General features: G+C 39.8%; 2 protein-coding genes across 3 annotated transcripts; both read right to left on the reverse strand.

Annotated features, from left to right (window-relative positions):
• Positions 1–1,758: 1,758 nt before the first annotated feature.
• Positions 1,759–4,318, reverse strand: glulb (glutamate-ammonia ligase (glutamine synthase) b). Its single transcript, XM_079681987.1, has 7 exons — positions 4,169–4,318; positions 3,594–3,774; positions 3,342–3,503; positions 3,111–3,257; positions 2,893–3,020; positions 2,612–2,811; positions 1,759–2,527 (listed from the first exon to the last, which is right to left on the reverse strand). Exons 2-7 carry the CDS (start codon positions 3,757–3,759, stop codon positions 2,209–2,211), a joined length of 1,122 nt encoding a protein of 373 aa, XP_079538113.1. The 5' UTR covers positions 3,760–3,774; positions 4,169–4,318; the 3' UTR covers positions 1,759–2,208.
• A 192-nt stretch (positions 4,319–4,510) lies between these two features.
• On the reverse strand, positions 4,511–12,447 carry LOC307039676 (E3 SUMO-protein ligase ZBED1-like). 2 transcript variants are annotated; one of them, XM_079681988.1, is made up of 3 exons: positions 8,108–12,447; positions 7,691–7,872; positions 4,511–7,543 (listed from the first exon to the last, which is right to left on the reverse strand). In XM_079681988.1, exons 2-3 carry the CDS (start codon positions 7,838–7,840, stop codon positions 7,070–7,072), a joined length of 624 nt encoding a protein of 207 aa, XP_079538114.1. In that variant the 5' UTR covers positions 7,841–7,872; positions 8,108–12,447; the 3' UTR covers positions 4,511–7,069. The 2 variants fall into 2 exon arrangements, with proteins under 2 accessions (XP_079538114.1, XP_079538115.1); XM_079681989.1 differs by lacking the exon at positions 8,108–12,447 and adding an exon at positions 7,921–8,046.
• Positions 12,448–13,227: the final 780 nt, after the last annotated feature.

The raw sequence follows: 13,227 nt of genomic DNA on the forward strand, positions 1-13,227 counted from the left end.
TGAACCCTGAGGCCATTATTACAAACACAATGCATGCAGTCTGTGTGAGTCCTGCTGTACATCACACTTCAGGCTTAATAATTTAGATTTACTGTAATGAAAGGTTCTTTTTGTGGGAAAAAATGAACATGATTTTCGAAAAGTTGGGTTAGTGAGAAGAGGTGCAAGGTCTCACTCAAGGACACCAGAAACAACATGGCTGTGGAGGATCGAGCGTGAGACACGACTTTGACTGCAGAGCCCCTCACCACACTGTGTCCTCACTGACACCCAGTTCATGACCTCATACTGAAATAGACTCTCCAACACTCAAGCTGATTCCTGTTCAATTTAGGCTCAAAGCCTAAATGATAAGAATAGATCACTCAGACACACATTTATTAAGTGAAAATGTATATATTTGTTCACTTTGGTGCATTATAAACTTTGCTCTTGCACCCACTTTCATAGACACAATGCAGCATTATAAGTATATTAAAGCAAGAACAACTTTACTCTGACGATTTACTAAACTCAAACAGGTTTGGAATATTTGCAAATGGATTGTCACGCTAGCATGAACTAAATGGAAACCATTAGTTCCTGGAGGGAAGGAACATTTGCGAAATGAGAAGCAGAAGAAAACAAGTTTACAATCCAGAAGCTTTTTGTTTCTTAATGGAAAGAACCCTATGCTGCATGTCCTCCCTTTTGTCTTTCTTTCTGATTAAAGCAGAAAAGCCACAAAAAAAAATTCTAACAATCAATTTCTCAAAGTTCATCCCATTATGATTTTGGCAATAAGAACGCTTGGCGTGATGACTCACCACACTAAGCACAGGCTGTGCCGCCCTTCACTGTAATCAAATCCACTTTGATATGACATGTGTTAAAGCCAAGTCAAGTTCAACCGGAAGCTGGAACAACACTGAATCAGACTTTAAGGTAGAACAAAAACCCCCAGAGCATTCTTAGCGCAGACCTCCGCCTCCATCTTGCAATGTTAGCGAATTGAAAAATATTGGTGACACGCAGTTCGTCTCGTTCCAACATGTAATGGAGATCCGGACAGTATTATTCCGAAACGACATTGTGACAAGTTTTAGAGTATATGATTCAGTACAGAACGCATGTTCCTTTTTATGAATTATCAACTTTGCGTAATAATTTAGTAAGTGGAAAAAAAACTATTTTTCATATAGCCTAAAAATTACACATTTGCCTCAGGGGGCTTTACAGTGTGTGCAGCATATGACATCTGTCCTTAGATCTTCACAGCATCAACTCTGTTGAGATCCCCCAATTAACGGGGAAAATACAGGAGAAACCTCGGGGAAGGAAGAGGAGGAGGACCCCTCTCCCAGGATGGACAGACTTGCAACATAATTTGTGTGGGGATAAAAAGATAGTACATTTACAAACAATCCAGATGTTAGAGAAGATCATGTGTGTATATATAAAAAGGGAAAGACCTTTCACCTAGAAAAGCCAGCAAAGAGTAGGCCAACTGAGCCAATCTTCACCGCATGTTTCCACTACCTTTGGTAAATAAAATGTGTCAAAACTCTTTTAACGCCACTTTGTGGGTTTAGCTCTTGGATAAGTAGGAGGATGTGGATGTACCCGAGTCTTAATTAACCAGTTTGCCAAAGGTTACAGCTCATTGTCCCTTAACGCCAGACACATTTCAGAGATTCACATCAGCTGTGAGTCTGCATGTGACACAGGCTCGTGTCAGAACTTAACATAAAGCAGAAGAGGATACACCTGAGTCAGAACTACAAATGTTAGTGTTTATTTTTTTGACATTTGCAAGTGAAAACACACAGCATTATACAAAACAACATAAAAAGTAGATTACATATGGACCTCTTCTAACGACAACACGAGGAAACCAACGTAGCGACAGAGAAGACTGCTAAAACATTCAAATGCCTTAGGGATCCTTTGGGTCAGAGTAACAAGATATTCAGCAAAACCTGCTGCACTTCAACAGGTTTTCATTAGTACAACTTAACACATTACAATAATGTAATTCTATACACGGTATTAGCTGCCATGACTAAATGTGTTGGCAGTGTTCTAGAGGTTGCATACAACTAAATGCATAAAGTATGCACAAACAATTCTTCTATAATTATTTCATCTGTTGTGTAAAAAAAGTGGTAAAGATCAATCTATAAAGCCTTGAAAAGACATGGCTAAATACAGTACTGGTATTGACATTGTTCATTTTCTGTAATCTATGGGCTCCTCTCCCTCTTCTTTGAGTAGACACGTGCGCACCAGAGCCTCAGTGACGATGTACGGGTCGCAGTTGGCTGACGGACGGCGGTCCTCGAAGTAGCCCTTCTTGTCCTGCCCCACGGCGCGGGGGATGCGGATGCTGGCGCCGCGGTTGGCCACGCCTGCCGAGAACTCATCAATGCTGGAAGTTTCGTGGCGTCCGGTGAGGCGCCTGGCGTTGTCCAGCCCTCCTTTGGGGTCGTAGGCACGGATGTGATACTGGTGTCTCTTCGCCAACCTGTCGATCGACTCCTCAATGATTCTGTAAAAAAAAAAAAAGACTTAGAAAAGCGCTCAAAACAAAACAAAAATTCACCAGTTATTAACTATAAAACCAAATACTTACTTTAGTCCGCCATCCTCGCGCATCTCCTTTGTGCTAAAGTTGGTGTGGCAGCCAGCACCATTCCAGTTCCCTGTGATTGGTTTGGGGTCAAAGGAGACCACCACCCCGAAGTCCTCACACACTCTGTGGAGGATGAAGCGAGCGACCCATAGATGGTCCCCCATGTTGATACCTTCAGTTGGACCAACCTGGAACTCCCACTGGAACACAACGAAGACAACATTAATGACTGATGCTAGTTTAAAAGTGGCAAACTGATAAACAACAAGACAAGTTATTACCTGAGCTGGCATGACTTCAGCGTTGGTGCCACAGATGTCGACCCCGGCGTACAGACAGGCTCTGTAGTGCGCCTCCACCACGTCTCTCCCGTATGCCTTATCTGCTCCCACTCCACAGTAATAAGGCCCTAATCAGGTGGCAGGAAACAAAATATTAAGAATCACCAAGTTATTATATTTCAATAAACAACGAGACAAACTCGAGACGCAGAACTCACCTTGGGGACCTGGGAAGCCGTTGGAGGGCCAACCGAAGGGATGTCCGTCGGTGCCCAGGAGAGTGTACTCCTGCTCCATACCGAACCACGGGTGGTTGTTATCCACCATGCTCATGATCTGTTTACAGGTATTACGCAGATTGGTCTCTGTTGGAAAAACAACAATTTAGGATAAGCACAAACACAGGGAAGCTTGAACTACAACACCCAGGCTCCTTCTGATCTGCTCACCTGCCGGCTTGCGGTTGTACTTGAGCACCTCGCAGAGCACCAGCTTGTTGGGGTCTCTCCTGAACGGGTCCCTGAACATGGCGGCGGGGATCAGGAACATGTCGCTGTTGGAGCCCTCTGACTGGTAAGTGCTGGAGCCATCAAAGTTCCACTCTGGAAGTTCTAATAAAAACAAAGTTAAATCAGTATATCAATTCTGAAAAATATGTTTGTTTACAGGTTGTGTTGATTATATTGGATGCTTGAGCTTACCCTCTACGGTCTTGGGTTCAGAATCCAAAGTTCTGGTCTTGCATCTTAGTCCCTCTCCAGAGCCATCAATCCATATGTACATTGCTTGGACCTTGTCCCCTTGAGGGAGGTCCATGTAATGCTGCTTTACAGCTTTGCTCAATTTTGAACTTGTTGAGGTGGCCATTTTCTTGACCAAATCCTACAGAGTAAAGAGAACAGAGCATAAGCCAAACACAGGGGAGCCACTATCACGGACTACAACATGTACAACCTGGAGGATTTCATGGAAAAGGCCCTGTTTTAACCAGAAATTGTACAACAGAATGTCACTGACAAGGAATTATAATTATGCCCTATTCACCAGGAGTCTGATCTTATTATATTCCTCTATTTGTAAATGCACCAATGCTCATATGAGACAGACTAATCAACATAAACACAAACCTACACCACACAGAATTTATGAAGGATTTCCGTCAACATCGTAACATGACGTATAAACAAAGGGAAAGTTTCAGCAGCGTGCAAACAATGATCCTCGGCATGAACCAGCAGCACTAGAGAGTGAATCAGGAGACATCTAGAGCCCTTACCTTGGGTTAAGTGTAGGGAAATATGAGAAGACGATCAGAGCCTGTGGATGCGTGGTCTTTGAGAAGGTCTCTATTGTTTTTCATTCCTGACTACCTCACTCACTGTTCCACGCTGCTTTATAGCGCTGCGAGCATTTTCCCCGACTCTGATTGGCTGACGGACAACGTGATCAGCTCGTGGTGAGAGGATGCAGCACGGAGACTCCATTCACTCAACAACAAAGGGTCCCCGCGGAGGAGCTTTAACTTCTGATGACCGTTCATCGACACGTTTGAAGCATGATGAAGCCCACTCTATCAGAGATGAAATCAAACCGTTTGAAGATGTGAACCTCAGAGAGAAAGAGAGACTTTACACTGGTATCGCTGTAAACCTAAACATGCGGGGCGCCCTCTAGCGACTAAATGTGATATCTATAACCAAAGCAATTCCCAGAATTTAGGAAGAGCTTGCATAATATTGAATAAAAAACATGCTGTCCTTTAGGCGTTCACTCACAATTTGCCAGGAATGTTATAAGATTAGATAGACCTCTATTGATCCCTGTGGGGAAATCCGGGTGTTTTATTAGCAACAGGAATAATATACAGGGCAGGTAAGAGTTCACAAGGATAAACACGAATAAACATAAATAATGTAAATATCAGTATAGTAAAGTATCAACAATATAATTAAATGAAGCTTATCATTATGTACAAATATATATATATATACATTTTTATTCATTGGGATAAACCCCTTGAGATGCACCATCTCGTTTTCAAGGAGGTCCCGACAATAGCAACAACTTACAGACATACATAAACAAAAAGACAAAATGCAAAACATGACACACAAGACAAACCACATACAGTCTGTAAAGTAAAATTCAAGCAATGCACACAATCATTACAATTTGAGACAGTCGAGCAAATCAGTTTCATCAATATCAGTTAATAACAAGTACAGACCAGTTGAAAGTGAGTTTAAACATGATGCAAGAGATCTAATAGCAGCAGGTAAAGTATTCCAGTGCAGTCTGGCTTTGAAAATGAACGCTCTTCTGCCAATCAATTTTTTTGCAGAGGGGACAGAGAAATAAATCTGAACAGAATGTCTAACTTGATGATTTGGTGAGTAGGGTACAAAATACTGCTTTAAATAAGGGGGATAGTTAAGATAAACACATTTAAATATCAGCTGAAGCCAATGCGTGTGTCTTCTTACATTTAAAAAAGGCCATTTAAGTTGGTTATACATTGTGCACTGATGTGTACGAAAAGGACAACCAAGAACAAATCTGCATAGTCTGTTGTACGCTATGTTGAGTGGAGCAAGATCTGATTTATGTGCATTTTGGTAGACAACATCACAATAGTCCATAATCTGAAGAATAAGTTGAGAAGCAATTCTCTTTCGGACACTGAGCGTAAAACAATTGCGAGAGCGGTGTAAAACCCCGATTCCGTAATTGACTTTTTGTATTACATTCTTTATGTGTAGTTTAAAGGAAAGTTCAGAGTCTAGCCATACACCAAGATATTTAAAGCTATCAACTTTATGCAGAGAAGTGCCATCCTTACATGTTATTACTACATTAGGTTTGGATTTGAGCTTCTGCCTGGTACCAAAGACCATGGTATAAGATTTTGTTTTGTTAAGCAGTAGTTTATTGTGTGATAGTCAGTCCTGTAAGATATTAAAATCCGATTGAAGAGAGATCTGAATTTGTGAAAAATCTGATTTGGATGTATATATGACAGTGTCATCAGCATAAAAGTGAGTACCGGTACAACAATGAATGAGACAAGAAGATAAATCATTTATGTAAATAGAGACCAGAAGTGGGCCCAGAGTTGATCCTTGGGGTACACCCTTTTGTTGGATCAACAGGTCAGACTGTTTTCCATTAACAACCACACATTGCTTTCTACTGTGAAGGTACGAAACCGTAACACTGTATTATTAGAAAGGCCAATGCCGTGAAGTGTATCCTATAAGAGCAGATATCGATCAACGAAAACAAAAGCTGTTGTCAAGTCAATAAAAATGGCACCTGTGAGTTCACCATCATCTGCAGCAGAGTACAAGTCATTCGTAAATTTAAGTAGGGCAGTTGTTGTGGAGTGATTAGGCCTGAAACCAGATTGAACCGGAGATAAAATATTATAAGTATTGAGATAATGTGATTATAAATTATTTTCTCCAAAACCTTGGAAATAGAACAGATTATAGAGATTAGTCTATAATTACTTGTATTAATTAAATCAGCACCTTTATGCAGTGGAATGATGCTGCACATTTCCAAATAGTCGGCAACTCACAGGTGGACAAAGACAGGTTGAACAAATCAGCAAGTGGGAACATGAAATATGGGACGCCAATTTTATGAACATGAAAACCATATAAAATAAAGAGGTAAGCACATTTTAATATATTAAAAATAAGTACATATTTTTCACTCGTAAAAAAAATACATATTTAGCAGCGTTGTCAAAGTTAGTGAACTATATGTATGTATCACATATATATTAGTGGTGGGCATAGATTAATTTTTTTAATCTAGATTAATCTCACTGTATTTTTGGAATTAATCTAGATTAATCTAGATTAAAATGGCTAATTTGAATTCTGCCGAAGGCATTCAGAATATGTGTGATACCCAAATAATGACTAAAAGTAAATCTTTGAGAACGGGTTTCTCAAGCCGGGTGGTGCATTAGACCAGGGGCTCATCTCCAGTTTCCAAAATGCATCACAAACTGCTTGAGAAAGCTGTTCTATGATAATTGGTGATGAAAATAAATCAATGACAATGAGATGTACTTGTGTTTATTAACTGTTTATTTTTAGTTGAACAGTAGGCCTATATAACAGGTTGTAATGAACAGTCAGTCAGTAGCTTTGTGTCAGTCAAAGCTCTATTTCTCCTTCTTCCACCAGTCACTCAGGCAGACCAGTTTGTTCACATTTTCTGGTGACAAACAAGCTCTCCTCTTCTGCACAATATGGCCTGCTAAAGAAAAAAGTCTCTCGCATGGGACAGTTGTGGCAGGAGTCCCCAAGTATTTACAGGCAATTTGGGCCATCTTACCATAGACAGCAGTGTGCTCCGACCACCACTTCAGTGGACACTGATCTAGACTGGCACTGGGCTCTACCTTGTACCTCTCCACTGTACTATCTTCTGGTGTCTCCTCATCTGATTCTGAGTCGGATCCCATCAGTAGCAGGGCTGTTTTCTTCTTGGGTGGCTCAGGGTTCTCCTCCCTGAGTGGCTGCAGAGCAGGTTCTTCTCCCTTCATCAACGCACTTAGCTTTGCCCACACTGGCTCCCTCTCTGCTCTGGGCAAGCACTTGAGGTCCTTAAATCGTGGATCTAGAGCAGTCGCCACCTTTGATGAATAAAAAATTATAATTATTGATTGATGAAAATGTCACTTTCCAAATCCAACCTCCATATTTCTTCATGACTTATTCATCTGGCTTTACAGTCTATTATGGTCATACAATGTAGTTATCTTCTGGTCACTCTGACATACCTTAAGCCATTCCAGGTTTATTTTCTCCCTCCGCTGGTTGAGGTCCTTGATGAAGGCAGCCTTGAATCGCACAATATAGGCAGGATCATCATCTGAGATGTTCATCGCGTGCTGGAGGTGGCACAGGTAGAACCACAGAGCAGGATACATACTTATCTCCACCAAGGAGCTCAGTGATGTACCTACAGACAGACAGACAGACAGACAGACAGACAGACAGACAGACAGACAGACAGACAGACAGACAGACAGACAGACAGACAGACAGACAGACAGACACACACACAGCAAAAAATTATTAGTGACAGATTAATTTAACTCAGATTACACATTTAAGGGCAGGTGTTTCTTACATACAAAGTGACATTTAAAAACTTGTATGCCAATTCATGAACACACTATTTTTGTAGACCATACCTGCATGGCTCCAGCAGTTTCTCTAGCTTTGCCAACTTCTCATAATCCGCATTTGTTGGGAGGGCCAGGTTGTGCTTCTGCAGCGACAGCGTTGTGTGCAGTGCGTCTCTGTTGCGCCTCACGCGCTTTATCATCTCAAGAGTGGAATTCCAACGTGTTGGAACATCTTGCACGAGTGACTCCTTAACTTGTCCAAGGGAGGATTGTTGGACATTTAGCTCGTCTGAGTTGGCCGGACTGTGTTTGAAATGTCCGACCACTTTACGGCACTTGGCCAGTGCACCATCAAAACCACCTTCCCGAAGTGACATTACAATAGCTCTCTGTACAACATGCGCAACACAGGGCAAGTGCTCGAATGGAAGTATCCTCCCTGCTGCCACCATATTAGGAGCGCTATCTGTTCCAATAGTGCTTATTTTGTCAGTTATCCCCCACTGATTAGCGACGTCGAGGAACTGCCTTGCACACGCTTCTGCAAAGTGACACTCCTCTGTTTTCATCACACCTAACGGACAGACAAAGTAAATTAGAATAATTTCACTTCTAGTAGTAAACAACTAGCAATTATCAAGAAGCAAACATAACGTGGTGGTAATTAAAAGGCTACGAAATTAAATTATGTAATTTAAAATGACATAACGTAGCATACCTAAAGCGAAGGAGTGAAGTTCCCAGCTAGCATCGATGAGGTGTACTTGTCGTTGTTAACGGACGTCCAATGGTCCCCAGTCAGTGCTACAGACTTCGCCTCTACCATCTTCTCAACTTTCGTAGCTTTCTCTTCTGCGTGCTGGTCATGTATTCTCCTCATGATAGTTCGCCTCGCAGGTAGTTTGTAAGATGGGTCACCTGTGGCCGCCTGGAGAACAAGCTCGAGCCCGTCATCTTCAACCACGCTAATGGGCCTGCAGCTGGTGGCAATCCACTGAGCGAGGAGACTAGTTAGCTTGGCTGATAGAGCTGTGCTGACGGGCTTGCCTCGGTTGCACTCAAACATAGTTGTTTGAAGACGAGTCTTCCCCCGCGCTACATCAGTGCTTGGCCCGGCATCTTCCGCATTAGCTAAGGGATGCTTTGCGTTTAGGTGGTACTTGAGACTGGATGAACTCCTACAGTAAACTAATTCCGCATTGCACAAGTTGCAAACAACCTTATTTTTGTCGAGGTTTCCATCGGGAAGCTTCTTAAAAATAAATTTCCCCTGAAGCAAACCCGGCGGCTTCATACCTGCTGTATCCATGTTAGCATGTCACGTTTAATGTGGCTGATTTGACCGGGGTCAGATCCATAGACAGTAGAAGAAACACAGGTCAAAGACTCGATCTCGCCCCCTACAGTGCAATTCGGCTAGGTATACATCCGCGCTAAATTATCAAGGTGAAAGTCATCATAGCTTGCGTAGTATAGACCCAGCTCCCAACCCAACTTTGAAAATAGATTAACGGCGATATTTTTTTTTATCGCCGACAAGAGTCTAACGTTAACGCAGCACGTTAACGCCGATAACGGCCCACCACTAATATATATATAACGTAAATAAATTTAATTAAATGGATCTTGGATTATTTTGCTTTGTACAAACTTACTTTGAAGTTTTTTATGACAATCGTTGTGATACCTTATTGTTGTAGACAGAGACATTTGGGGTAAATTGTTTTCAGAAATCAAAAGCAAGAAGAAAACTGAGAACCGACATATATGAAATGTGTTAAAAAGTCATCAGAAGGAGCATAAAGTAGAGGGTAACTACTGAAATCAATGTCAAACTTTTATATTAGCAACAATAACAATACATACAATATGACTTTAAATCTGATGTAATCCACATTATACACATGCTGTTTTAAAGCAAGCTATAAGCAAATAAATAATGCATTTATAACAAAAAAACGTCTCTACCAATATTGAAAGGGTTATAGGCTATAAACCTTTCAATATTGGTATATATTATTATTATTATTATTATAGCGTACTTCATTTCTTTACTCCCCTAAACGTATCAATTAAACGGTTCAATGAATCTTGCAACAGTATAAACGCATTGTCAGCAAAAATCCTCTTGTAAACTCTATTGTTTTATTGGACAATTATGGTTACTACATTTTAATTGTGTTAAACTACTAATGGGTAGTTTAGAATACATCATGTTATATAAGCTGATCATATGAACATTTCAATCAGCAAATAAATGTAGTGCAGTCAAAAATATAACATTTCATAAAAAAAATGTAACCTCTGAGACTGAGTTAAAGTATATCAGTATTATCAGATATGTACTTGAAACATGTTACTTCTAAACTTCTGTATACTGTTTTTCAGTTTAATAAATAAGAGTGACATATTACAGTGTTTAATCCTACTGTTAATGTAGGTTATATTATTGATCAAACGTAGGTATCCAGTATCTTAAAGGACAATTAAAAACAAAGAAACACATTGACAACAGTAAAGTGATAGACTAGCTTCCAGAACTACACAAAACAGTCTTTAGATATTGAGTGTGTGCAAATAATGCAGCGTTAGAAGACCCTTAGATGCATAAGTGGGTATTCTTTGACCCGGTGAGGTGGTTTTCTTAGAGTATCTTTGTAATTACATTTTTTTATCATTTCATATTCTAGCTATTCCTCAAAAAACATGTTTTGGATAATATGCCATTCAAATTTCAAATTGAAATGTTATACATTTTAAGAAATTGTAGTTTTTGTATTACTACCCCAAGCTTCGTGAGTCTTTTCTGACCCGGTGAGGTGGTTTTCTTGAAGTATCTTTGTAATTACATTTTTTTTATCATTTCACATTCCAGCTATTCCTCAAAAAACATTTTTTGGATATCATGCCTTTCAAATGTTTTATTTACATTTTATACATTTTAAGAAATTGTAGTTTTTGTATAACTACCCCAAGCTTCCATAAGTGGGTCAAAAATGACCCACATGCATTTTCTATGGAATTACGTTTTTTTTCAAAATGTCTAAAATTATAAATAGTGAAAAATTAAATATAAAATATTTCTAGTGTGAACCAAAATATAATACTAAATATTATATTATACAAGTGATTTTTCTTGACAAAAATTGCATAAAAACACATATTATTCTAATACGGGTCCTTTTTGACCTATGGAAGAGTGGGTCCAGCCACTCTAAGGGTTAACAGTTCAGATAATGCTAATGTTAGGTGATTAACGGGGCAGGTATTGTGAAAAGTGTGTGATCAAGAATGCAAATAATACCATCATGCGATCAAAAAGTAAATACCTGGAGAAACAAAAACATATTTATCAGATTTGTGGTGGTTTCAAAGCATAAACTAGCAATAAAACACAATGCCATTATACATCTGTAAAAATTGTATGTTTGCTAGCAGGTATTTGCAGTAAATCTTTATGGCATTTGGCTCATGCTGTGTTTATGACATGCATTTGGCCTACCACATGTACCAGACTTGAACAGGTAATTATGATTTAATTATCTTGTCATTATGTTTGGCAGTTGTGGAAAAACATCTCCAAACAGGATTCATAAGATGGATCCAAGCTGTTACCAAGAATCAGAAAACATGGCTCCTCTGTCAGAACAACCGCAGGCACAACGCATGAACTGAGCCAAAGAGCTCGGTGAAGGAGCGTTCTCCAATCAGACTGGGGGAAGATGGAAACCTGACACACCTATGGGAATGCTTAGATGACACATGCACAAGCTTTGTTTTATGCACTCATTTGCTTCCATAACATGTTTTCTTCCAGATAAGTGCAGAAAATATCCCAAATACTCAAGGAGTTATTTTTTTATAAATGTGTCCCTTTGCGTTGTATGTAACAAACACATATTGGTCTTATTTTAAGTCAACTAGGTGAAGTTTGTATTGTGATATCTAAAGCTATTTTTACCATATCCCCCTTTGTGTCTCCCCTCAACTGAATGTATGTAAGACAATACAAATATGTAGTTATGATTATATAGTTTATTGTAGGTACCCTGCTGTGTGCAAGGCATGATTTCTACCTTTTTTTACTCTGTAAGTGGTGGTATCATGGAAGGAATACAATGCCATATGTCAACCTGAGAATGGTCTTCCTTCTACATTTAGTAGATACAAAATAACAAAAGATACAACTGATTTACAAAACACTTTACAGGGTGGAAAACGTGCACAAACTTGACCACAAACGCAATGCAGGGAAAACAGGAAATACCTGTATTAAAGCAAGGCATGTAGGGATGCCCAACAAATCTCTACCTTGATGATAAAAGAGCAACCTTTGCTTATGAGGTTGTATAACATGTTACAGAGGAAGCAATAATATCCCACCCTGCTGTAGAGGGGGTGCTTTTTGTTGGCGGAGTAAAAGTGCCATAAAATATGTTTCCACTTTGGTTTTTGGAGAGGATGTGAACCCCTTTAACTGTAAGGTTGTTAGAATAGCTAGACTATTGTAACATATTTGAACCTATTTTGATACTGTCAACATCTGTGTGTGTGTGTGTGTGTGTGTGTGTGTGTGTGTGTGTGTGTGTGTGTGTGTGTGTGTGCGTGCGTGCGTGCGTGCGTGCGTGCGTGCGTGCGTGCGTGCGTGCGTGTGTGTGTGTGTGTGTGTGTGTGTGTGTGTGTGTGTGTGACAGAGCAGTAATGTTTGCACATGTTCAATAAAACCAGGTGCAACACATTTGTATGAAGCCTCTCTCTGGGACTATATGGCACTTTGCTGAATTGGATAAGCTCAAATGGAGAGAGACTTTCAGGGACTTTTAAGGAGACACAAAAACACTACAAAATGGAGCAAAACAACCACAGACAAAACAAAAAACTACTTTAAAGAGACAAAAACAAACAAAGAGTAACACCAAGAGACACAAAACAACCCCAGTGACAAAAATAAATGAATACAAAAAACTAAAAAGACAAAAAAGAGACACATACTGTAACAACTTGAAAGAGACAAAACATCAAAATGACTTCAATGAGAAAAAGTAAACTACAAAGAGACACACAACAACCTCAAATAGACACAAAATGACTAAAGAGACAAAAAACAACTACAAAGAGACAGGAAATGAATACAACATTAGACAGCAAACCACAAACAGACACACAACAACCTCAAAGAGGCTCAA

Source organism: Notothenia rossii (assembly GCF_949606895.1).
Source record: "Notothenia rossii genome assembly, chromosome: 1".
In the NCBI taxonomy this organism is placed as follows: Eukaryota; Metazoa; Chordata; class Actinopteri; order Perciformes; family Nototheniidae; genus Notothenia; species Notothenia rossii.